Source organism: Monodelphis domestica, chromosome 3 (assembly GCF_027887165.1).
Source record: "Monodelphis domestica isolate mMonDom1 chromosome 3, mMonDom1.pri, whole genome shotgun sequence".
Classification (NCBI taxonomy): domain Eukaryota; kingdom Metazoa; phylum Chordata; class Mammalia; order Didelphimorphia; family Didelphidae; genus Monodelphis; species Monodelphis domestica.
Genome location: NC_077229.1, coordinates 298,816,159 through 298,844,008, shown reverse-complemented (window position 1 = coordinate 298,844,008; position 27,850 = coordinate 298,816,159). Strand labels below are relative to the sequence as shown.

At 35.0% G+C, this 27,850-nt stretch overlaps 1 protein-coding gene across 11 annotated transcripts in view; it reads left to right on the top strand.

Moving 5' to 3' along the window:
* The window catches only part of ST18 (ST18 C2H2C-type zinc finger transcription factor), a 349,790-nt gene extending 325,472 nt beyond the window's left edge, over positions 1-24,318 (top strand). For all 11 annotated transcript variants that reach the window (XM_007487130.3, XM_007487129.3, XM_056823905.1 and 8 more), the window contains 4 exons: positions 205-293; positions 15,142-15,245; positions 18,654-18,797; positions 21,746-24,318. In XM_007487130.3, the coding sequence (XP_007487192.1) occupies positions 205-293; positions 15,142-15,245; positions 18,654-18,797; positions 21,746-21,886 (478 nt within the window). In that variant the 3' untranslated portion in view covers positions 21,887-24,318. The remainder of the gene's footprint in view (positions 1-204; positions 294-15,141; positions 15,246-18,653; positions 18,798-21,745) is intronic.
* Positions 24,319-27,850: the final 3,532 nt, after the last annotated feature.

Sequence of the window (27,850 nt, the reverse complement as noted above, 5' to 3'; positions counted from 1 at the left end):
ACAATATGGAAATTGTTTTGAAAATTTCAGGATTTTTTCCTCTTGGTTTTTGTAGAAATTGAACTATGACAGTAAAAAATGAGCACAACACCAATAGCAGAATGGCATAGCCTTACCTACTAAGACATACATAAGAAAAGTATAATGTAGCCAAATAAAATGACTCCATTTTCAAACACTGGCTTAATCTTCTATTTTTCACAGCTTGTCTGGATGCCCTTTAAATGCACAAGCCATAAAAAAGGGCAAGGTCTCAGAAGAATTAATGACTATCAAGCTTAAAGCAAGTGGTGGTAAGATAATCTCAGCATTTTTTTCTTGGTATCTTTCATCCAAATGGGTTCTAGTTTGGATTTAATGTAAAGTATAGTGCTCATTTCCATGAAGCAAAATTTTCCATAATTTCAATTCAAAATTATAAAAATACAAAAGGCAGCTTCTCTATCTTTTTACCTATTCATCCATAAGGAAGCCAGGAGTAGAAAGGCATGGCTATTTGACACAAAACGGACTAAAGAAAATGAACAGAAGTAAGAAAATCCACAGCATTTTTACCCCTCGAGCTCAAGTTGACAATTTTTTCATGGTAATTCTAGATGAGTTTCAGGTTAGCTAAACCATATGTCTATTTCCTCACCCTTAGTCTTCTATCATATTTAGGAGTCGATTTCTGGTGAATTCTCATCTGTCACTGATTCCTGAGTAAATATTTTGATGCAAAGGGCCACTATTTAACATTATCTCAGGAATGTTCTATTTCTATGGGAGAACATTCTCGTGAAATGTTTGAGAAACAACGGCAAAATAAATCTTTCCCTCTGGAAACTTGAATTATACAGTGATCTGTGGATGGCATAAAGCAGGAAATTACTCTTTTAAATACCCGGTTACTTTATTTCACTCAATCTTACGAATCTAGATGTGTAGCTTTAAAAAAAATGGAGAGAGATATACAATATCCAAGAAAAAAAAAGCACTTGAGAGGAATAAAGTGCTTATGTCCTAAGGTTTCCCTTTAAAGGCTTTAATTCAGCCTATTCGAATCTTTAACAAAAGCACAGTGAAAGTACTATCTTGGGAGACTTACTTGCCACTTGATATGTGCTCCTGATAGTCTTATTGAAAGAGTTTGCATTACCCATGTAGAGCAAAAAATAGATGCTCTTGATGTTTAGTATAGGAAATGTTCTCTTAAATGTTAAGATGCTAAAAATAAATAAATCAGCTCTCTAAAGGATATAGCAATTAGTATTCAGTCATGTTATCTATTCCTCACATCCTACCCTCTCATGCTCTTTTTGTGAGTATCAAATATTCATATTTTAAATTATTAATCAAGTATGTACTTCATGATAGTTGATCTTTGTATATTCTTTGCTTTTATGGGATTTTCTGGCTTACTAATAGGAAGAAATTGAATTTCGAGTCATACTGTTAGGGAATAGTTCTTCTTATATGTTCATTTCCCCCCCTTCAAGTTAACCAATAGTCAATATTCATTTGTTGTCCTAGAATTAAAAAAGATAAAAATTTTAAAATAACTTAGATCAGAAATATAAAGAGATATATTACACTGAATACATTAATAAGCCTACACTGAATGAAAAAAATCCAATAGTACCTCCATGAATACCTTGAAGAGCTAAATTAATAAACAACTCATAAACCACAAATATCTTCCTGTTCCCTATAGGATAAACTACAAACTCTTCTATGATCCTTCACATTCTGATTTTAGCAAAGATTTCCAGCATTATTACATATTACTTTCTTTCAAACCCTTCATTATCCAGCCTAACTTACCTATTACCTGTTCTCTACACAACATACTGTGACTTTGCCCAAGCTGTCCCTTCTGACATGCACATCTTCCCAACTTCCAACTGTTAGCATTCTGATCTTTAAAAAAAAAAAAAACCTCATCTTCTGTCTTGGAACTGATACTGTACCTTGATTCTAAGGCAGGAGAGCAATAAAGGCTAGGCAATGGGGATTAAGTGACTTGTCCAGGGTCACACAGTTAGGAAGTGTCTGAGGCCAGAGCATCCTGATCTTTCTTCAGAGACCAGCTTAAGTGTGATGTCTTACATGAGGTCTATCCTGATTCCCGCAGTTGCTTGTGCCCTTCCCCTTCAATGAAATTATCTTAAAATAACTTACATACAATTTGAATTTGCTTCTCTTTGTTCATGCTATTTAATTGCAGTAGAATATATACTCCTGGAAGGCAGAAGCTATTTCTTTCTTGTCTTTGTATCCTAAAATCTAATACCATGCCTCTTACCTGGCCAACTTTTAATAAATGCTTTTTTTTTCTATACTGGAAATAGAACATTTAATTTCACACATTAGTTAACTTTGGTTATTGGTCTTAAATAAATCATTCAGTTTTCATTGTGCTTTAGTTTCCTCGTTTGCAGAGGAAAACTATCAATGCTCATATGCCATATAATATAGTTATTATGAATATTAGGTCATAGGTAAAAAGCTTTGAACTCTCATAGAAATGAAAACTTGGATGATCCTAATATTTACCATCGTGTTCTTATAATTACTTCTGTAATTGTCCAAGTTTTTTATGGGAAAGAAGAAATCAGTACTCAGGAAGACACTGACTTCATCTAGAATCCTCCAAAATTCACAAGAAGTGAACTTTTTTTCATTAGTGAATTTTCTTTGATGCTTATTAAGCATTCCTATTAAACATTCCATTAGATTGTGAACTCCTTAAGGACAAGAACTGTTTTTTGCTTCTTTTTGTATCCCCATCACAACACAATGTCTGGTATATACTAGACACTTGATATACATTTATTGACTTAAATTTAAGAAGATAAAATGAGATGAGGTTAAGATTAATATTAAGAGTAGTAGGTAGCACAATGAATAGAGAGCCAGTCCTGGAATCAGGAAGACCTGGGTCTAAATCTGGCCTCAGACACTTCCTTAACTGTGTGCAAGTCACTCAACCTCCACTGTCTAGCATTTACCGCTTTTCTGCCTTGGAACCAATACACAGTATGATTCTAAGATAGAAGATAAGGTTTAAAAAAGAGAGAGAGATAAGTATCAGACAGAAAATCATACTGTGTGCTGGTCAATACTTGACACATAGGGGATAAAACAATACTAAATAAAAGTATAAGAGAGTCCATTATAGAAGTGGAGAGAGCTCCAGGCCTGGAGAAAGAAGGTTCTGGGTCTCAGAAACTTCCTAGCTTATGACCCTGAGCTAGTCTTTTAAACCCAGTTGCCTAGCCCTTACCATTCTGCTGCCTTGGAACTGATATTTAGTATTAATTCTAAAACAGAAGTTGCAAGGTTTTTTTTTAATTTATACAGTACAAATGCTAAAGTTATCCACATGGGAATTTTGTAATCCCAGCCACCTTTTTTACTTCCCTTCCATCACATCCAAAAATATTAAAAGATTGAATTCTTTTCATTGTCTTTGGGACTATATTATCCTATTGGATTGTTTTCATCAGTCCCAAATGTATTTTTAGCACATCTGAAACCCAGGCTATTTTACCTTGGTCACTGTTCATGGTACAGGATAAAAATGCATTCATATCCAGAGAGATCTGGCTGCTGTGTTTGGTTCCTTGGTTCTTACCACCAATTATATGCAAATGAATAGAGATGAAGAAATTAAAGTGTAAAGTTATGAAACTGTTGCTCTAGATATGTGAATTGTTAAAAATGGTCATAGAGTGGGAAGATGAGTTGTACTAGTAAATTATCAATAGAAATCCCATTCAAAAGGGATAGTATAAGACAGTACACTTTTTTCTTTGGTGGAGAAACAAACATTAGACCACCCCAAGCATTGATGTTAGGACTTTGTTTAGGTTTTTTAATATATAATCTGCAAGGAACATAGAGTGATACAAAAGATCCAAAATTTGTCTGATTTGTTAAAAGGCTAAATTGATGGAGATAAACTATGAAATGATCTCCAGAAGCCTTGAGATGAGCATGAAAGTGGCACTCACAATTCAATGTGACAGTTAAGTTCATTTAATAAAATTAAAGCATTTGAGAAAAAACTTTACATTAAAAACATTGGCCCAGAGTATCACTGTAACCCATGAGTTCAACAAAAGTTTGTACATTATAAAGAAAAATATTAGACACAAATCCAGAAATATCATACTAATATAAAAATTCTTGTTCTGTCCTATTGTGTCGTTGAACTTTAAATAAGGCATAATCAAGTTGTTTTCTTAGTGGTTCACAAAAAGTGGTTTGATACTGATACTACCCAGTAAGCCATTTGGACATCACTTCCTCCTTAAATGACTACCACTTAAGAATAACATAACAGAATGAGGAAATACTGAGCAGATTTTTTTGAAAAATATACATTTTGAACTGAAAATAATGTTAGAAATTTTCTAGTTTGACTTCTTATCTTGAAATTAGTAAACTAAAGCCTAGAGAGGTTAATTTATTTCTCCAAGGTTATAAGGAGCAAAACTGGGATTCAACCATTATAGAACGAATGCCCCATTCACTAGTGTTAATGTAAGATCCAGAAATTTACAAAGCACTGTCAGGCGCAAGTGTTGATCTAGTGAACTGGAAGCCTCTGACTTGGTCAACTGGACTAATATGAGGACAATAGAGCTGACAAAATCATTGAAATGGGTCTCCTATTTCTGTTTCAGCAGCTTCCTAGCAGCATCACAGCCAGAATCCAAGTAAAGAGTTCTAATTTTCAATAGGAGTCAGTCATTCTTCTAAAGTTGCAACAAGTGTGTATCTTATTCCTATTCAAACTTTACCTTTAATTATTACATAATTTAAAGACTTTCTGGCCCCATAATTTCTCTTCCCCGATATTAAAAAAATCCTTTTTGATATTAATGATGTATTCTTTACCAAATAAATAAAAATTTGTAATCATCCTAGGCAGTAATCTTTAAATAGTAATTAATCCATAATTAACACAAAAACATCTTCAGGAAAGAAGAGAGGAGGAAGAAAAAGTGATGACTTTCAATGGTCATTAAACAAGAATATTTTTCCATAGATATGAATTTATTATAACGAAATTCAATCCCAAAAAATCACAAAGCAAATATAATAATCATCAATATCAAAGGAATCATAATAAAATTTAGCTATTCCAAATATGGTCACTTAATTGACATAGCATTTAAAAATCTATAGTATAGAAAAAAATACATATGGGCTGGGATCAACCACAAATTACAAATCTGTCAAATTTAAAACAGCTTCCTAAAGGGAAAAAAGAAATTCTTATATCTGTGCTCAAGAATTCTAGCAGTTCTAATATAAAGAAAACCATTCATATTATCAAAATATATATTCATGTGACCATAATCAAATGCCTAGAGAAACAGAAAGTTTTCTATATGAGCCATCTGTCAAATGATGTTATACACAGCTATAGAACTTCAAGGACTGATTTGATAGTAAAGATCAGGTACAACTTCAGCTCTATTTCTTCACTATGGACTGACTTGCAAGCCATTTTTCAAATGGGCACTAGGTCATGTGATTAGATAGATCTTTGTCCAACAAACTAGATATCCTCTAAATAATATTTAAAATGAACACAATAACTCCCTACCTAATTGGTCTCACCTCTTTCCTAACAAGCCAATTGTAACCTATTAAAGTAATTCCTGGCCAAACAATGCTCAATGCTATAACCAAAAAATAATAAGCGCTATTGTTAGACTAGCAAGAAGTGCTGAATTAGAGAACCATGTTAGTTTATAATCTGACTTATGTATTTATATCACCCTGCCATAAATTTTTTGCAATATTATCTCATCCATTCTAAAAGGAAAGTTGCTGTCTGACATATTAACTACTAGATTCTCTCTCTACTTATTATTAATAATATGAGCACACATTTTTATGTAATTTAGTGTTTCTAAAGCACTTTATTCACAATAGCCCTATGAGGATAGATAGTATGAGTACTGTCAAATCCATTTTATAGGCAGGGAAACTGAGGCTCAGAGTGGTTAAATGACTCACTCTGAGGTACATAATTAGAAAATTTCAAGCAAACATTTACTAATAATTTATTGTATACCAGGTCCTTTGCAAGATGTCAATGGTACAAATTCTAAGAAGGAAATATTCCCCATTCACACTTAGGTTACATTCTACAAAGTACACAACTTACATGCAGAAGTATAATAGTGTAAATATTAAGAAGTAAAATACAAATAAAAACAAGGTAGATAAGGAGGAAAGTCCCTGGCAAAAGGGGAAATTATTAAGAATTCATGTAGCAGATAGTACTTAAGCTGCATCTTAAAGGAAGAGCAAGATATTATAAAGCAGAGTTGAGGAGGGAGTATATTCCAGGAATAGGAATAGCCAGTGGGGAAAAAAATGGAGAAGGAAGATGGATTGTCCAGTAGGAGTAACAGAAGGCTAGTTTGGCAACATCACAGATTTTGAGAAGGGGAATAATGGAAAATGACGATGGAAAGTTAGGTTGTCCCAGGTTGTAAAATGAGCTTCAAGTGAAGAGTTTTGTCTTTGATCCTAGAGTCAACAGGGAGCCACTTAAATTACTTGAGAATGGAAATGCCATCGTCAAATTTTCACTTAGGAAAAAAATCACTTTGGCAGAAATGTGGAGGATCGATTGGAGTGTGGAAAGACTTGAAACAAGGAAATGAATTAGAGGCTATTAGAATGACATAAGTAAAAGTTAGAAAAGCCTGAAATAAAATAGTGGTTCTGTCACTAAAGAAGCATGTTCAGATGCAAAACATATTTTGATAATAGAAGTGGCAAAACTTGGCAACTAATTGGATATGTGGGAAGAGTGAGAGTGATGAGTTGAGGAGGATGCCAAGGTTATGAAACCAAATGAATGAAAGAAAAAACATCACACTATATGCTAAGCACTGGAAATACAAATAGAAAATGGAACAAATTATGGATTGGGATAATGGTAGTGAATTTAATAGAAATAGAGAAAATTATTAAAGAAATAAGTTTGAGGGAGAAATAAGTTGTATGTTGGACACATAGGGTTTGAAATATCTACAAAACATTGAATTTAAAATATCCAGTAGGAGTTAGAGATGCAGTTCAGAGCAGAGACTTAGGCTAGATATGTAGACCTGGGAATCATCGGCATAGAGATAAAAATAAAACCCATGAAAGTTGATTATATCAAGGGAAAACCGTGTAGGGAGAGAATTAAAGAAAGTTCAGAACAGCATCTTAAGCAACAGCCACAGTTGGGGATGTAATACGGATGATGAGACACAAGAAGACTGAGAAGAAGCAGTTATAAAATTAGAAAGAGAGCCAAGAGAGAGTTATATCACTAAAATTCAAAGAGGAGAAAGTATGAATAATAAAGTATTCACTGGGAACTTCTTGTTGTTTAATTGTTTACAGTCATGTCTGACTCTTTGTGATCTCCTTTGGGATTTTCTTGGAAAATATTATAGGATGGTTTTCCATTTCCTTCTCCAACTCATTTTATAGAAGAGGAAACTGAAGCAAACATGGTTAAGGGATTTGCCAAGATTCACACAGCTAATAAGTGTCTGAGGTTGGATTTGAACTCAGGGCTTCCAGACTCCAGGCCCAACTTTCTATCTACTGTGCCACTTAGCTGCCCATTTTAAACACTTACTATAATCCAAAATGTTGGAAATATAAATATAAAACAACAAGACAGTCTCTACCCTCAAGAGGGAAAATGATGAGAAATGACAACACATAAGGGAGATGTAGCAAGGAGGGAAGGAAATGTGTTTGGTGGTATGATTTTGTAGTGGCTGGGAAATAATGTGGAGGTCAAGTTCTACACAAGATAATTGGATAGCTCACCTAAATCAGAACCCCAAGTCCCAGGAGAAAAGTCCATGTTCTATGGATAAACAGATGTAAAAAATAAGGAGGATGCTAGAGCACAGGTGGAATGATTTGAAATGGCCAAGAAGTGTAAGCCAGGAGAAAAAATGGCCAACAGTGTTAAATGCAGCAGAGAAGTCAAGTAGGATGAGATATCAAAAGAGACCATCAAATCTGGCAATTAAGAGATCACTGGTAATTTGAGACTGAGCAGTTTCAGTTAAATAATAAAGTTGGATGCCCACTAAAATTTTGTAAATCAGGATTCAAATCCAGATCTCATGACTCCAAGTCCAATGATCTCCACTATACCACCCATTTGATAAGTGAAAGTTAATGCTACTTTATGCAGTACAGTTAATACTTCATGGTGATTTATTCAGTTAATATCCTTTAGAAAAGCAACTTGAAAAGGTTACCTATTCTTAATTTTAAAATTCACTGTGTTTTAAGCTTGGTCACATATTTCCAAGAGTATACTATCTCCAAATTTAGCAGTATAAGTCTTGTAATGACCTTCATCCAAAACAATTAAATTCTGGTCTTACCTGAGTTAGGGAATGCATAGAGTAGTAATTAAAATTATAACTGTATCTAAACTGTACATGCCAAACTACAATTTGAAGCTGAACAAATGATTAACAAGCATTTTCACAAAATCATATGATTTAGAGCTGAGAAATTCTTAGACATCATTTGGTCCAAACCCTTTATTTTAAAGTTGAGAAAACTCAGTTTAAGTGATAGGGCCAAGGTCACCCATGTAGTTCTTTTGGATGTCCCTCAGGAAAGGCATGAGACAAAAACTTGAGTTTACTAAACCTTTACAATTATTATTTTTCACTAGTCCTTCACAAAAGTATTACATATGTTAAACAGCATTCAGATTAAGCTGTAAAATATAATGAATCAGCAGAATCAGGGAAAACAAAAATACTTAATTTAAGATGACAGACAAAACAAAAGATAATGGACCAAAATCTCTAAGGGAAGGTATAGAGTTACTCCAAATATTATACTGATTCCTTAATGGCTAGAAAGGAATAAGGGTTTTAGGACAGTTTTATCCTGGGAGTAAACAGATGTTACTGATGATCTATAATTTTCAAGGGGGGAAAAATGACATAATGAAGTAAAAGAAGCTCAATAGATAATGCAACTATACCGTGAAAAAAATAGATAAAATAACTTTCAATCGCCTAGAATATTGCTTTGCAGAGATGGAAATGAAAGACAATATGACAAAGGCTAACTATACCTGAGATCAAATGGGAAAAAGCTGAGAGATGATATTTAGTATGGAGAATTTTAAAATACACAGTCAAAAAAATCATAGGAAAGGGAAATTTTCTTATGTTTTATTGAATTAAGACTTTATGTCCCCCACAAAATGTTAGCTCTTCCCTGAGACCCCCATCAAATCCTCAGTGACCTGAAAGGTATATTTTCCAACAATCTAACATCTAAAGTTATCATCAATAGACTTAAGCAGAAAATCATAAGATTATAGACTTGAATAGGACCTTTGAGGTCATCTAATCCAATCTGTTACCCTATGCAGGGTGACAATGCATCATTAGCATAAGATCCTGACCTTGCTATTACTTAAACACTAATAGTGATCACACTACTTTTAAGAAGTAGCCTGTTCCCTTCTTGGTCACAGTTTCAATAATTGTGTAATTCTCTTTTCTACTCACCTGAATTATACCTCTTCCCACTTCCACCTCTGCCCCTTAAAGCTCTTTAAATACCTGGAATTAGCTAAAGCTTTTTCTCTTAGTGTTTTCTATAAACAGGCTAAAATTTCCCAACTTCTTCAGTTCTCCCTTCTGAAATAAAAGTTTCCCCTTACCTTCATGCTTATAAGCTTCTGGGCTCACTTTAGTACTCAATAAAAGTAATCAAATAATCAATAAACTATTATTAATCACTAATTAAACACAGTGCCTGCCAGATACAGTGTTAAGTATCAGAAATATAAATACAAAGAATGAAATAGTATATACTCTCAAAGAGCTTGATTACATTTTAATGCAAATAGCCACAAGTACATACAGAAGTATATATAGAATACAGAGAAAAAGAATAAATAGAAAGAAATACAAAGTTGTTACATATAGGATCTCAAGATTCCAGGACTGAAATGCTATTCATTACACTTTATACTGTGGACTAAAAAGATCATCAGCTCCAAACCCTGGCTAATGCAAATGAGGGAACTAAGGATAAAAGTTGTTGTGATTTGCTTAAGGTCACAGAGATAGTAAATGACAGAAGCAAAATTTGAACCAAGGTACTTTAAATCACAAATCCAGTGCTCTTTGAATTGTATAATAAAGCGATCCTAAAATATATAACCAAAAAAGGAAAGTCATTTAACAAAGGTGAAGGAAAACAAATGGAGAGGAATAATGTTACATTAGTAACTATAAAGGCTCTAGTATGTGGGTAAATTCTATGAAGGTTTTATGGAAGGACAGAGACAAGAATCACAGAGGAAGAGAAGTCGTGTTATGTGTACCAGCAGAAGACATACCCACATCTGTGAGATGATAGATTGTTTCATCAAAGTAATGATCAAAGTATCCAAGAATTGATGCACACACTATACCACCATTAGGGCAACCTGAAATTGTATTTTTTTCTAATGAGTATCTATGTCACACTGATGACTCATATTGAGTTTATGAGCAATTAATACTATTGAACCTTTTTTCACATTTACTACCTTCAAGTCATGTCTCTTCCCTTTCTAGAATATGAATGTTCATGTCCCTGCTGAATTGTGAGAAGGACTTTGAACTTGTGGGATGCCTGAACGTGTGCATTGAAACCAGAGAGTACAGTTAATCAGGAAGGAAGAAGAAATCCAATTGAGTTGGAATAGATGGACAATAGCAAAGATATATAGATGATAATATAGATGGACCTTCCTCACAGAGTTGTGAGGATCAAGTAGGCTGATATAGTAAAATACCAAGTGTCTTCTAGATGATTGGTATATACTCATTTGAGCTATTATTATTAATATTTTCAGGGGGAGAATCTGTGATTTTAGAATTATCACCAAAGAAATTCTCCCTATTAATCCATGAAGAAACTTTTTACAAATTATAGTCCTATGAGAAGTTAAGTAACTTGCACAAAGGCATACTCTCAAAAGGTGTCAGAGGAGAATTAGAACCCATATCTTTCTTACTCCTAGGACAACTTTCTATCCATATCCATATCTCTATCCATACTGCCTCTCATCATTATTATTGTAGCCTCCCGGCCTGCGAGAGGCTGCAAGGGGTGAGAGAGAGAGGATAGATAGAGTAGAAGTTTGATCCCGCAAAGGGCGTGAACGAGCCGACTTTAGAGATGTGAATAACCGAGTCAGTAGACAAATATTATTTGTATGAGCCACAGCTAAGCTCCGACCACTGAGTGTAATTATTCAGGCTAAAACCACCCAATGATCTCAACTTAACACCATACTGGTCAGAGGATGAAGCTAGCTCAGATGGAAAGGAGATCAGAAACTACAGGAGGTAGATAATGCTAGGTAGCATTAGGAGAAAGAGAGGAAGTAAGGCAGGCCTGGCCTAAAGACCAGGCCTTAGTGAGAAAGATAGAGAAGAGAGAGAGAGACAGGGGAGAAGATGTTCCTTATCAAACCTGGGGATGCTCTTCAAGTGGGCGGAGCTTACTGGGGCTCGTTTATTTATAGTCTTGACAGCTCAATACATATTGAACAGTTATATGATACCTCAATACATATGGATGAGTTACCTGGGGTATTCCCATTGGATAATGCAACTTATGACAAGGTGAAGGTGGGGTTATTATCCCCGGGAGAGTGAGACAAAGGAAAGCCAGGTTTCGCGCCTAAACTTCAGCCACGCTGGCAATAAAATTTATTGCCATGCACAGGATGGCCATGTGCTCACTCACATTCCTTGCCTCCCCATAATGTCTATGGGCTGGATTGCTACATCTATCATTATCATTATTATGTTAGAGTTTGAGTAGTATGAAGTAAGAGTGCAAAGGCAAGTTAGTGTCATATTCTAGAGGCCCTTAAATGCCAGTCCCCACTGATATTTGTGTTTTACACCCAATTTAATGGGAAGCAGCGAGAGTGACTTGGTCCAAACTGTGCACTAGGATGTATTTGGAGTTTACAAGTCAATTAAGTTAAATGAATTGTCTCTATAAGATACTAATTTATAAAGAAATAAGTTTTTAATGTAACCAGTTAAGGATAGATTGATGCCTTCTTTCCCTGTAATGTCAGTTATCAATTATTATTTAATTTTTTCTAATCCTATTGGTTTATAACATTTGCTCATCTACAGACATTGAAAAGCAACCTAACTTGTCCAAAGCCCCTATGCTTCAAAGTGACAGTCCCCTAGCAGGCTACTTTACTACCAAAACTAAGCATCACAGCCATTATGTCTCTGATTTCAGGGAGAATTACCAGATAATTGTTTTTTGCTCCAAGATCTCACTCAACTATACACTACCTGCAAAAGAAAAAATCTGGTCCATAGTTCTTCAACTCTGTCTATATGCCTTCTTTTCTTTTTCTTCCATATTTCAAAAAACTTTCTTCATTTCGAGGACTCCTTCCACTCAAGCAGATTTCAAATCTCTCAGTCTCATAAATAGTTTCATGAGTGTGGTGGCCAAAACAATCACCTGGTGGCTAATTTCTAGTTAAGAGGCTCTTTGAATTCAAAGAGGAAATCTATCACTAGATCCATAATCAAAGCCTATACATCTTGGAAAGATTTACCATAGGTTGTATTTCACTAGCTAGCAAAGCCTTCAGGATCCCATGATCACTTCCCTTCATCAATCAACAAGCATTTCTTATGTACCTATTGTGTGTCTGGCACTGTGCTGGAATTAGGGATACTACTACTGTTACTATGACTAATAATAATAATTGCAACTAACATTTATATAACACTTATATGCAAAGCACTGTAGTAAGCACTTTATAATTATTGTCTCCATTTATTCTTAAAACAACCCTGAGGGGGCAGCTGGGTAGGCTCAGTGGATTTAGAGCCAGGTCTAGAGATGGGAGATCCTGGGTTCAAATATGGCCTCAGACACTTCCCAACTGTGTGATCCTGGGCAAGTCACTTGACCCCCATTGCCTAGCCCTTACCACTCTTCTGCCTTGGAGCCAATACACAGTATTGATTCTAAAACAGAAGGTAAATTTTAAAAAATTAAAAATAATTTAAAAAACAACCCTGAGAGGTGATTGCCATTATTATCCTCATTTTATAAATGAGAAAAACTGAAGCAAACAAAGATTAAGTGACTTGCTAAGATTATGTAGTTAATAGATGTTGGAGGTCAAATTTGAACTCAAGGCTTCCAAGTTCCAAGCTCAATACTTTTCCATAGCACCAAGGAGTAAGACAATTCTCACCTCAAGGAATTCATAGTCTAGTAGAGGAATACAATTTGTTCACACATAAGTAAATACAAAATATATTGACAAGACAATATACAGTGATGGGAAGTGGGGTGGGGAATGGTGCTAACAATCAGGAAAGGCTTCTCAAAAGAAGTGACATCAAACGAATCCTAAATGGAGTTGGCATGGGAGTGATGTTCCAAAGAAGTAGAGTAAAAAAATTCCCTCAGAAGGGAAATAATTGGATGGGGGAAAGCAAACAGGTTATTTTGATAAGAGTAGATAGTGCATGAAGGGAATAGTATGTCATCAGCCTTAAAAGATAACCTGAAGCCATATTAGGAAGGGCATGAAATTCCAAACAAAGGCATTTGTTATTTTCATCTTAAGACAATGGTGAATCAATCACTGAAGCCCCAAGCCACAAAAAGGCATTTTTGTGATGGATACAACTTTTAAATTATATTTTTCTGGCACACTCAGTCTGAGTTCTTAAAAATACCTTTTAAGTCTTTTTTTTTTGCTGCTTCCCATCTCATTGCTATCCCTGATTCCAACCAAAATGAAAGAGATACTCCTGTTACTGGACAGCTTCCTTAAATCCTATGACCTTCAATTTCCAATCATATCATTATGTAGGTGGCAAATTCATTAGACAGATCATAATCACTTTTCAGCAAGCTTCCCAACCATTACTTCAACTTCCATTTTTAATTAATGACTAATTGACAAACTATATGATGCTTTACTAAAATGCAACTGCTAATAGTTGTGTTTTTGTTTTTGTTATTCTATTTCAGGGAAAATATTTTAAAGAGATTTTGTTTTAAAAAAAGGAAGGTGACTTTGTTCTTTTGTTTCTTAATGATAGTTTTAAGCATGTAGAACATATACAATAATCACAGAGAATCCCATTTTCACTATAAGAAGTAGTGTGGATCATATTGGAAAGGGAGTTTGGGAGCAGATAGATTGAATGTCAAGCTAATGGAGGTTAGGCTGTAGGTAATGTTTCTCAGACTTCCTAAAGTTAACTTTAAGGATCTGTAAGCTCCCATTTATACAGATTCCAGAAAAAGAAAAAGCTCAATTAACCACATGTCTTCAAGGAGCAAAATTCTTTAGTCTCCTTAGGAGTGGGGAGAGAGAACCAAGACAAAATAAAGTCCTTTAGTATCATAGTATTGAAACATGGGACAAGTGCCTTGAGATCAAATTTACTTACCTTTGAAAAGCAACTTCCAGAGAAGTGGAGTCTTAAATCAAAGCCTGAAAATATAAAAAGGCAAAAGTTGTAATGTAAAAGAATTAGATAAAATTAAATGAGTATTGCTAACTGAAACTAAAGGGTAAATACTATGATCACGGCAGATTCAGTCAAATCTCTAATACCTGTGATATCATACAGGATTAAATGATGTTTATAGTGACAACTCTGAGACCCTCCAAGGTCCTTTGGGATCTTTGAATATTAAATTATGTCCAGCACAGTCCGATGTTAATTTTTTAATTAATCATCTCTATTAGACTTAAATGGAACCATGAAACTAAGAAAATCTTTAGCCAAAATACTTCTTTTCCCAACAATTTTAATGATTTTAGATGTCTGAGAATATGCCAAACTTCATACAAAGAAAAATAAATCATCCAACTTACATTGCCCACTACTATCTACTTCCTAGCTATATGCATATGTCAAAGTTTTTCCTATAAAAATTTACCAGTTCCTAGTAAGATGCCAAATTGCACTGGGACTGTCTGCACCTTAGGTTTGCCTAGATTTACATTGGTCAGATAGCTTCATGTGTGTACATTTCTGCTCTCACCTTCAACTGTCTGCCTCTTCACAGGTTTAGAGAGTGATGAGGAAATTAGGCATTTGGATGAGGAAATAAAGGAACTAAATGAATCCAACCTTAAAATTGAAGCAGACATGATGAAACTCCAGACCCAGGTAAAATGATCTTTTAGCAAGAATTAACATAAAGATACTTAACATATTTTCTAAAGGAATCCAAGTACAAATATCTGATTGTTGAAATCAAAAAGATATTAGTAAATTAAGATTTTGATTGCTACATTTAAAATTTCACATTTTTGACATGTTTTGAAAAATGGGGGAACTAGGTGGCACAGTGGATAGAAAATCAAGCCTGGAGACAGGAGGTCCTAGGTTCAAGTCTGGCCTCAGACTTTTCTTAGTTGTATTACCCTGGGCAAGTCACTTAACCCCCATTTCCTCATTGCCTGGCCTGTACTCCTCTTCTGCCTTGGAACTGATATTTAGTATCATTTCTAAAACAGGAGGTGAGCATTTAAAAAAAAGAAAATTTTATTTTTTATTTTTTCCTATGATTTTTTATTATGAAAGATAGCATGAATAATATGAAAGATCATGGAATTTGAAATCAAAAGACCTAGATTCAGATTTTAATTCTTCCTTGTGACAAAGGGCAAATAATTTCTCCTAACCTATATCTATAAGCAATAAATAAATACTACTTCTATTTACCACATGGGATTGCTAGTAGAGTGCTGGCAGAGTGCTGACAATGGATATATCACTGGACTTAATTTGGGAAAACTTGGGTTTGCAACCTGGTGCTGAAACTCACCAGCTGTTTGACCATGTGCATGTCATTTAATCTTTTTGAGTCTTCATTCCTAATTGGATAATATTTACACTATTTGCCTCAAAGAGTCTTTGTGAGCAAAGTGTTTTATAAATCACAAAGGACTAAGTAATGTGTGTAATTATTATTAAGCTGGAAAGTGCTCTATCTAGGTGAGCTACTATTATCCACTTGTTAGCCAAGTGACTTCTTTATTTGTCCATTAATCTATTTAACATCTAGTGATTGATTAAATATATATTTAATTGACCTTGCTGCATAGGGTCAATTTAAAGATAACAAAGACAAGGTTCTTATCATCTTAGATCCTAAGATTTTGTAGAATAAATATTACACATGTACATATATGTAATTCTATAACAATAATTATAATTACATAATAACATTCATGTAGAAGAGATTTTGGAAAAAAAATATAAGATTGACAGTCTAGCTTCTGAAAGAAATATGTTCTAATTAGTCCAAAAGAAAATCACAAGGAAAATCCCTAACAATGATCTAATTAATATAAATACATTTTAATGCCATAAAGATCAGGCTTGTCAATGGCATCAGTTGCTGAAATATTTTTCTCATCATTTTATGATAATTTACTATTATTTCTCCTCTCTATGCAAACACACTTTGAATACAAATAATTGCAAACAGATATTATAATTTTACTTTGAAATAACAATTTTTATCATGCTATCTCTAATATGTGCAAATGTACAAATCTCCAGTATGTACCACTATATCAATTGATGCTGTTTGGTCCTTCAAGGTATTCTTTATACCTCTCCTTCTGTTAAATAGAGAATTTCCTTTCCAAAATGACCTTTCTGGGGCTTTGACATGATTTCATAAGAAAACCAAACTAAACCTGAGTCTCTATGCTCCATGAAAGTAAGGGTAATATGTTATCCAAACTTTGTATCTCTCCCAGACCTCCACACAATTCTCTTGCAGAGCAATAATTATAAAAGTTCTGTTTTGAAGTTTATAAATTCACTGCAAAACAATTCAATTCAACAAGCATCTACTGCTTGCTAGGCATTATAGGAGATAATGCTGATGCAGAGAAAATGGTCTTCCTAAAGGAGCTTTTCTTTACTCATAATCCTTTCAGATAGAGAGTAAAAAAGTTTATTTATACAATTCTTATTTCCCAGATGAGGGCATTGAAATTCAACAAGAGTAAATGACCTGCACATGTTCACACCAGATTTTGAACATGTCAGCTGACTCCAAGTTTCCTCTTTCTACTACATCACACAGTATGTCAATAGTAGTTGTTTAATAAATATTGACTTCACTTGAATTGAATTGAAATCTTTCTCAGTTCAGATTCTCAAATTTAGATTTCCTGCCCATACAATGCCATGTTACCACTAAGCCTTGGATTTTTCCTAGCCTTTATCCAAAGGCAGCTAGGTTGCTCATTGGATAGAGTACTAGACCTGGAGCTGGGAAGACCTGACTTTGAATCCAACTTCCTATGCTTGCTACCTGTGTTACCTTGGGCAAGGCACCTAACTTTCCCCTGCCTCAGTTCCTCATCTATAAAATGGAAATAATAATGGCACAATAGTTCTAAGAATAAAATAAGGGGGGAGGGCAAGCATTTATTAAATAACCATTATGTACATCACTGTCTAGTCATTTTACAATTACCTCTTTTAATCCTTTCAATAAACCTGAGAGGCAGATGCTATAATTATCCCCATTTTTGCAGTTGAGGAAAGTGACATAGACATAGGATAAGTGACTTGCCCTGGGACACACAGCTAGAAAGCATTTGAGGCCACATTTAAACTCTGGTCTTTTTGAATCCCATTCTATTCAGCACCACTACCTCTTGGGACAGGGATGCTATCTGTAAAGCAAATCTTAAAACCCTATATAAATGCTGACTAGTATTATGATTGCCAAATACCCCATAACTTATTCCAAGTTAGAAGCAGAAACTCATCCAATAAACCATCTCCTACAGTAAATCAGAAGGGTCACAGAGAAAGCAATAAGGAAGAATATATAACTAGTTGCTTTTCTCCCTCCTCATCTGTTTTAGATGCACTGATTTTCTCATAACCCCTCGTTTCCCATTTTGAAAACTAGGAAGTTTCATCCCTCTGAAGTCAGATTATGCTCCTCTATTCAGCAAGAGAACAGGATGAGACAAATTTGAAACCTGTTAAACATGATTTTGCCTGCAAGAACAGTAGGTTGATGTAGAAATAAAATAACTACCATACCCTTTACCCTGAGCTTCCACAGGAATGTACCACAAGTTTGTAGATGTGTGGTTTGGTTTTTTTTTTTTTTAACTCTTGCCTTCCATCATAGAATCAATAGTGTTTATTGTTCCAAGGCAAAAGAGCCATAGGAGTTAAATGACTTGCCCAGTGCCTTACAGCTAGGAAGTGTCTGAGGTCACATTTGAACTCAGAGCATCTTGCCTCTACACATGTCTCTCCATTTGCTGAGCCACCTAACTGCTCCCTTGGTAAATGTCTTTTCAAATCCGTAACCAGTTTGTTTATATATATATATATATATATAAACAATAAATAAATAAATATACATATATGTATATATATATATAAACAAACAAACTCTGGTTACATATATATGTGTATATATATATATATATATACATATATATATATATATATCAGCACCTGTAGAGTCTAATATTTTTGTTCCTTTCAAGACCAACTACTCATCCAGTCAAGTTATTTCCATTTTAGATCACATCTATGGAGAGCAATTTAAAAACAATAGAAGAGGAGAACAAACTTATTGAGCAGAACAATGAGAGCCTGTTGAAGGAGCTGGCTGGCCTGAGCCAAGCCCTCATCTCAAGTCTTGCCGACATTCAACTTCCACAGATGGTAAGTATAAAACCCCAAACTTTGCCTTCTCCTTGTTGGCGTTGTCAGGGCTTCTAAGCAACACTTCAGCTTTCAGGAATCCAGTTCAGTAATCAGAGAGCTACTTGCCATATTTTCATAATTTTCTCACCCTCCATTAATTCCTCTCAGTGTGAATGTGATAAATATCTATTGTTATAAATATTATCAATGTTAAAGTTTCCTGATACCAGGGAGAAAAAAAATATCTCTTCAGTGAATGAGATCATGTGAAGTTAATTTTTTAAATATAATATACAAGCCAGAAAGGAAATGTCTCATTGAATTTAAAACTGAATTCCAGAGAGTAATAGGGAAGTTTGGGAATTATTTCTTTTAGCTCTCCCATCAGCAATGAAATGCTATATTCCAATCCAAAGAAGATGATCCTCTAATTCAGATACTACCTGAAAAAATCACAACAGAATGTCAAAATTCTATGACTGTTATCTTCAAATGGGATACTTTAAAACAATCTGCAACTTTGTACTTCTTTAAAACATGCCTCGTGTTTGGCAAGCAACCAAGAAGGGACAGTTTCCTAGGAAAATTTTCTAGTACCGTATCCCTTTGTTTCCAGCACCAAATGCATAAGAGATCTAAGCACTGTCCATTTTGGCTAGCCCAAACAGAAAAAGAGGAATCCTTCACATTCGACTAAAAGAATTCAAGGAAAAAGCTTCCTTTTCTTCTTTTTATGTAACTCTCACATAAAAGTACTTGGGTACTTAAGCTTTTCAACCTATGAAGCGTTTAGGTATTGGCCTGATATCCCAAACCAAGACTACATCTGAAAGAAACATTTAAAACATAACAACAATGTAGATCTTTGGAAAAATAATTAACCCGTGAATCTTCATCATTACAAAATTCTTGGGCAAATATAACAAGGTAGGAATGAGGAGCAGTGTGTCTATGCCCTTTTAAAACCCTCAATAGCTCATATTTGCCAGTGTTTTTCAGTGAGGGTGTCTTATGTAAAACCATTTTTCATATCTCCCTTAAAAAGTTCTTGAATATAAATAAATAATTTTTTAAAAAAGCTCTAGGATAGAGGTACAGCTAGATGGCTCAGTGGATAGAGAGCAAGTCATGAAGAGAGAAGGCCCTGTGTGATCCTGGGCAAGTCACAACACCCATTACCTAGTCTTATTGCTCTTCTGCCTAGGAACCTATACTTAGTATTGATTCTAAGTCAGAAGGGAAGGGCTTAAAAAAAAATAAAAATGATCTAGGATTTAAAAGTACAACCTAACTAGGGAATCAAAGTATTTTATATTTTTCCCCATTTTAAAAAGAAAAAAAATCAACTTTTTAATTATTACTTATATATATTTTGTTGGTTTTGTTCAATGGTTGGGTCCAGTTCTTCATAATCCCTTTCTTGGCAAAGACACTCCAATGGTTTGCCTTCTTCAGCTCACTTTACAGTTGAAGAGGCAAACTGAGGCAAACAGGGATCAGTTACTTTCCCAGCAGTTAGAAAATATCTTGAGACCAGATTTGGACTCAGGTCTTCCTGAATCCAGCCCTGGCTCTCTATCCACTGTGCCAGCTAGCTGCCCCCAACTTCAAATCTATTCCCATCTAAAATTGGCCAATTCCAAAAAGGAGTTCCTTATATAAAATCCTCCAGTCATCTTTAAAATAGTTTGTAATTTTTCTTAATTTGTTGGCAATTTCATTTATAACTATACCACTATTAATAATAATTATCATTTAAAATTATATAGTAGCATATATTATTAATATATACCGTGATATATTCTATATGGTAATATAATTTATAATAATAAAGTATAGCATAATATACAAATAGTTATTAAGTTATAGATATGTAAATATATTTATTATAAATTTCAATATATGTTAAATCTATCTATTTCAAATTTTTATTTCCTCCTTTTTATTTACACTGCCTTGTCAATGTGACTTATTTAAAGTAGTAAGATTTCTATGTAGCTTATTTAATCTCTGACTTTTTCAATGGTCTGCAAACTAATATCATTATCTCCATTTTCTAAGTGAGGAAAACAGAGAGGCATAAGGAGGTGAAGCGATTTTCTAAGAAAAATCCCAACACACTAATCCCAAAGACTAGACAAGCAGAAAGTAGAGACTTATTTTCCACTGGAAACACTAATATATACTGTCTACTTTATACAGGCACCCAATAGTCAATATTTTGAAAGTTAAGAAAGCTTTGCTTCTCTGAAACATACTAGTAACAATGATAACAAAACCTTACAATAGCGTACTATTTTTGCCTTTCCAATTACTTCCGCATCTGTTATCTCATTTGTTCCTTAAATTGTGGGAAACAGATAGAGCGTGTGTCCCCATTTAACATGAGGGGAAAGTGAAGCAAGATAGGTTAAATACTGTGTCAACTGTCACCCAGCTAGTTAGTGGAAAAGATTGAACGACACCTAATGCTCCTGGCCCCCAGCCACGTGCTGTTGAAGGAGCTGGCTGGTCTAAGATAAGCCCTCATTTTTGGCTTCTAGAAACGGTAAGTCTGAGATCAAAATTTTTCCTGTTTTGTTGGAAGGAACTCCCCTGTCATTTTGCAGCTTATTTCAAGGATGCTTATCATGCCTATTTTCTGTTTTGAAAAATCAGTCCAGTAGCCAGCCACATCTTGCTGCTCTAAATTGGCCAACAATGTACTTTACCATACAATCAAGTTACATTAATCCAATTAAGCCCCCACTCCCGGTATAAAATGAGCAGATGAGTCCCACCACACACCCAATCGCTCTTCCTCTCCCCTAAATTCGTAATGGTAATTTGGGTCTCTGCCAATCTGGTGACCTTAGGTTTCCCACTCACTGGCTTAGATTATTGCTTCACTGTTACCCTTATTTAACATACCTTGTGCATCAGTCTGAGCTTCTGTGATTGGTATAATATGTTTTGTCTTCATTTAGGGACCAATCAGTGAGCAGAATTTCGAAGCATATGTAAATACACTCACAGACATGTACAGCAATCTGGAGCGGGACTATTCCCCGGAATGCAAAGCTCTGCTGGAAAGTATCAAACAGGCAGTGAAGGGTATCCATGTGTAGGATGTGAGAGCTGCCGGGCAACAGAAATTACTAACAGCAGTCAACTCCAGATGGATCTGTTAGGGGTTCGTGTACTGCTAAGGCGGATAGGTTGCCGTGCTGCATTTACAATTGCAACATTGCACTAATTTTTTTTTTTTCCCAGCTGACATAAAAAGGAAAGAAAAGCATGATCGACTATTTGGGTTAACAGCAATGCACTCAATTAGTAATTCTTATTTATTTTACAACGTGTGTCTTTTGTTCCATTCTTTGCACTTTTTTATGTAAAGCATATGTAAAAAGTGTGTGTGACTATTTTTTATATTTTTTATTTATTTCTAATCAAAGATTTTTTTATCTTTTAACAGCATTTTACAGCCTGCCATATTTTTACAAATGTGTTTATTAATTTATTTTCCAATGGGATTTTAAATAGACTGAAAAGTTACTCTGTAAAACTTAATAACTTGCTGGGTTTGTACGGAAAAAATAAACATAACAACAACATCAACAACGTGTGAAAAAACCAGTTACCTAAAGGAGTGGTCTGTGGTCTAGTTTGATTTTCATTGCATATTGCTTTCTTTTCGATGACTTTGTGCTGGGAAAGAGTTTGAGGTCGTTATGAGAAGGGAAGAGGAAAGAGTGAAAAGAGAAATGCTGCCCACTAGTGGGGAAACTCGCACTCCTAAAAGCACAGTATGCTGGAAAACAGCATGTTAGCAATAATGAATTCTAGCAATCAGCAAAATATTTGACGTAATCAGCAAAATATTTGACGTGGCTGTATGGTTTTTAGTCTACGTGTCCTCTTATCATTTGAAATGTTTTGAAGAAATTCCAAAAATTCTTTTAACGATGCAGCGATTTGGGAGTTCTTGTCGTTTTGTTTTGTTTTGTTCTATTTTGTTTTAATTCATCTCAGATAGTTGACAACTCTTATCCCTTAAACAAGAAGAAGGCTTAATGACCAGGCAGGTTTGAATACCCCGAGAAGATGCTCTCGATATCCAAGGGACAAGACCCACATAGATTTGTACTTAGAAAACTCAAAAGCATCCAAATGAAAGATCTGTAGATACTAATTTCCCCTGAAATAGCCTTTAGCATACTGGTTTGATTCCAAAAAGACAGAAAATGCAGCAACAGAGGCAAAAATCTGATTCCAATCGAGTTGCGGGTTGGGTTTCCTTCTTTCTTTTTTCCTGTTCGTAATCCAAACCATAGCAACGCAATGAGAGGTTTCACCCATCCTTAGGAAACAAGACAACTCTGAACCTGTTGCCAGTCTTTCCACGGGGCAGCAAGGGTTCTCGTACATATGCCCAAGCACCCCAGGATGTGTGCGGATGTTAGTTAGCCTGGATTATGAATTTCTGAATGGATCAGAGTTTAGTAGTTGCTATAACAAAGGCAATGTCTATTTCAGGGATTGTAAGTAATTAAACATTGTTTCAGAAGTTTTTTTATATTTATTTTTTTTAAGAAAAAGGTATAGACAACCAGCTAAACTGCCTTTTTGGTATGCACACACACCTCATGTGCAGATGTGCCTCAGTGTAAATGTATACATGGACTTGGCGTGTGCTTAATTTTCTGTGCTACAACAAAAGTGTTTATTTTTTATTAGCCTCATTTCTATTTAGACTGAATGTGATGGCATTCACAGGCTTGATATATGCCACTATTATTACTGTTAACTGCACAAGATGAAAGTAATATTCAAAGGTAATTCCACTCTCATGCACTGTGGTCATTGTTCTGCATTAAGTGGGGCTTTACTTTTGGGTGGGGGCTCTCTGGAAGCCTCAAATCTAAGTTTAGTGAAAATAAGATGTATGTTCTTAGGTAGGAGCTGTGTTTATTTTGAAATCAGTTGGAAAAGAAGCTACCATATGTGCTGTCTAATATACACGGGACACCAAACAGAATTTGCTTTGAACATTATCATACTTGCAAACATATTTGCTCCACAGTACTTGTTGAATGCATACAAAATGAGTTCACTCATGACAGAGACTGAAATTTAATTTACTAAATATTTTAACAAATTTCTTATATATTTTATTTAATTTAAAAGAAATCTCTGACCAACCTATGTATTTATTGCTATAATTTTCTCTGGCTTCAGGTTAATTTAATGTGTTTGGATTGTTTGCTCAGGACGTTTTGTGAAGTATGTTTGTATTTATTTGCCTCCTTCGTACTTGATGTGTTTTGTAATGTGCACTGATTTTTTTTCTGTTCGACTCCATTGATGAGCTATACTGTAAATTAGGCCTTTTGTAAAAAAAGAAAAAGAAAAAAGCAACAATGTATGCATTTTTTTAATTTGGAGTAGTTTGTATACTGTTTCTTCATACAATTAATATTTCTTACATCAAAGCAACAAAATTGTGTTCTGTGCTGTACATTTGGTGTATGGTAGGAAATAAAAATTGATAATGAAATATGCTGCAATTTGTTCAAGGTTTTATTTGACTGTATATAATGCAATGATGTTATGTAAGTAATTAATATGCATCACCAATAAGGCAGTGTTTCCTTTTTAAATGCAAGAAATTCTTGACCTGCTTATACAGTCTCTCAAATGACTGCATGGGTTACTTCACTAAAGTCATCAGTTTGACTGATTTTTGTCACTGGATTGACAAGTTCTTCAATGAGAAGGACTTGTGTTATTGGTTTACTTTAGAAACATTACTTCTGAATACCTATCAGTGCCATGTCAAAACACTATATCAATTGAAGCAATACTTAGCACTAGAAGGATGAACACCCAGGATATAACGGTCCAGTCTCTGTCTTTAAGGAGTTTCAAGGTTGCTTCTCAACCGTAAAATGTCTATACCTAACGGAATACTGGTTACCCCCACCCCCAACAAGATTAGAAAAATGTGCATCTTAATGACAATGGATCAATAACAACTCCTGAAAAACATTTTTATTTTAAAATTATACCACAAAAGGGGACACTTTGGCAAGTTATTTGTACCGAATGACTAAGTTTGATGGTGCTGTTTATTGTCAAATATAAGGAAAATGTACATTCATTTTAAGGGGAGAAATAAAATGATTATTACATCCAAAAGCATTCATTGCTTTGGGCATCATTGGCTGCTTTTGACTGAAAAGGTACCAATAAGTTGTATTGACTTCTAACAGTTCTTATATATTTTAAAACAAAAGCTACTTAGTAAAATTACAGCTCACATATATTAATTTTAAGCAAAAGCTTAACAGTTCTGATATTATGTTTCAATATTAATAGAAAATTACATTTTTGTGAAATAGGATATTGACATTGAGAGATATCATGGAAGAGTGGATAGAGGGCTGCTGGTCTTAGAAATAGGAAGACCTGGGCTCAAAGCCTACCTATATGGTACCCATATAATGTTGGGCAAGTCCCTTTGCCATTCCTCATTGGACCTTATTTTTCTCATCTTTAAAAATGAGAAAATCAGACTAGATTTCTTTGCCTCTGCCAGCCCCTACCCCAAAGTGTATCTCCTGGGATCGCATAGGCAGATGGGAAGGTTGTCTGATTATACAGTGTTCCTTAGCCTTGGGACCCAAGTCTACTCTTAGATCTACTGACATTCTATCTCCCATTGTCTAGTTCTCCATGACTCAAGATTCCATATTCCTACTTTAAAAATTTAATCCAAGGGGGCAGCTAGGTGGCTCGGTAGATTGAGAGCCTGACCTAGAGATGGGAGGTTCTAGGTTCAAATCTGATCTCAAACACTTCCTCGCTGTGTTACCCTGGGCAAGTCACTTAACCCCCATTGCCTAGACCTTACTGCTCTTCTGTTTTAGAAGTAATATAGAGTATTGATTCTAAGATAGAAGGTAAGAGTTATGTTAAAAAAATTAATAAAAAATTGGGTCCATGGGGTATCTCTGATTAATAGTAGCCTGAACCAATCAAATAACACCCAGATATTTAATCACCCTCACTTAATGAAATATGAATGATTTAACAAGTATCCTGCTCCAGGATTATATTCTCAACTCTTAATCAATAAACAAGCATTTATCTCCTACTATCTATCAGATACTATGCTAAGCTAGGATTTTAAAAAGCAAAGTCCTCCCAAAAATGACTTCATTCATTTTACCTCATTGAGTTGATCAAGACCATCTTGTCAACCCTCTACATATATTAACTTAAGAGACATGTTGAAAACTTGAAATTTCTGCTATATTAAAGATTTCATGTCCAGATACATACAAGTTAATATTTTATAATTTTTATCAATTATTCTTGGAGATCAAGAACAAGATTGATATATTAAAGCTATCAAAATTCAAAAACTAAGCCAGCTATTTAAGTGTCTTCTTCTACCATACGCTAGATCAAAGCCATCAACAAGAAGAAAAATAAACCTTTTCAGCACCTTTCTGGTCCTTATCCTCCTCATCCTTTAGAAGGAGGCTGCAATGAACATTGCTAAGAATGACATGCTATCTTAGATGGGAACTTAACATTGTATAATGATAGGAATTCAGCAAACTAATGATAAATATTGTCAACATTTCTGAAGAGGGCAGAGCCAAAATGGTGGACTGGTAGGAGGCTACATAGCCAAGCTCCACTCCACAAAATCCCTCCAAATGGATCTAGAAAATGTTCCCCATTGAATCCTAGTGGGCATATACAGAAAAAAGTCACATTCTAGTACCTAGGGAAAAATTCAAGAGAAATTTCCAGAATCATACTGGAGCATTGCAATGCTGCAATGGGGACAGGTGGGAATTAGCAGCTTTGTAGCCTACAAAGAGGATCTGCTCACAAAAGTGACATTCCTGGGTAGGAGATGAGAAAGAGAATGAACACATATTATACCTATTTGTCAGGCACAGTGATAAGCACTTTACATACGTTATCAGGTTGGATCCTTAAAATAATTCTCAGTTAGGTGCTATTGTTATCTCCATTTTGCATATGAGGAAACTAAGGCAAACATGTTAAGTGACTTGCCCAGGGTCAAATTAGTGACTAGGGCTATTTTTAACCCCAAACTTCCTGACTCTAGACCCTGTGCTCTATTTGATGTATCACCTAGTCTAGGTTGGAAGGCCAAGGATTGTGAGCCAAGAAAAGAAGTTCTGAAGCCAGCAGTTGTAGCAGTGGTATGTCTCAGATCGCAAGAGCTGAGCAGTTTTCTTTCTAACATCCAGCCCAGCCTGCAGAAGAGGCAGGCCAGAAATCCTAGACCAAAGAGTAGCCTATAATTTTGCCTCTCTGAAGCAACAGGGCTTTTCAGGGCTTGATATGGCCTGAGTACAATGGAGTCTACTCATTCTCAGACCCAAAACCAGGTCCTGAACTTGCAGAGCTTGCATCAGTAGGGTAGCAATCAGACTTTGCCTTGGGTCATACCCCTTTGGGAACAATGAAAGCTTCTAGGTCCTCAGTCTCTAACAGAAATACTGGAATCATAAATCACTCAGTGCCTCAAGGAAATAGTAACAGGACCAGCCCAGACCTTCCCTTCAGAAATATGTCAGAACAGAATCCTCACATCAATTCTGCAGTTAGGAAGTTAATTAAAAGAATAAACAAACACATCAACAACAACAACAACAACAACTCCCACCATATATATGGTGACAAGGAAGATCAAAACACAAACCTTCTTAACAGGAAAGAATGATTCAAAAACATCTAAAAGATAAGCTTCAGAGAAAAACATAGCCTAGGCACAAATTCATCTAGAATTCTTGGAAGAGGTAATGCAAGAGTTTAAAAGAGTTTTCAAATGTTTCTTAAAAAAGAAATGAGTGGGGGCAGCTGGGAAGCTCAGTGGATTGAGAGCCAGAAGTAGAGATGAGAGGTTTTAGGTTCAAATCTGGCCTCAGACACTTCCCAGCTGTGTGTCCCTGGGCAAGTCACTTAACCTCCATTGCCTAGCCCTTATCACTCTTCTGCCTTGGAACCAATACATAGTATTTATTCCAAGACAGAAGATAAGG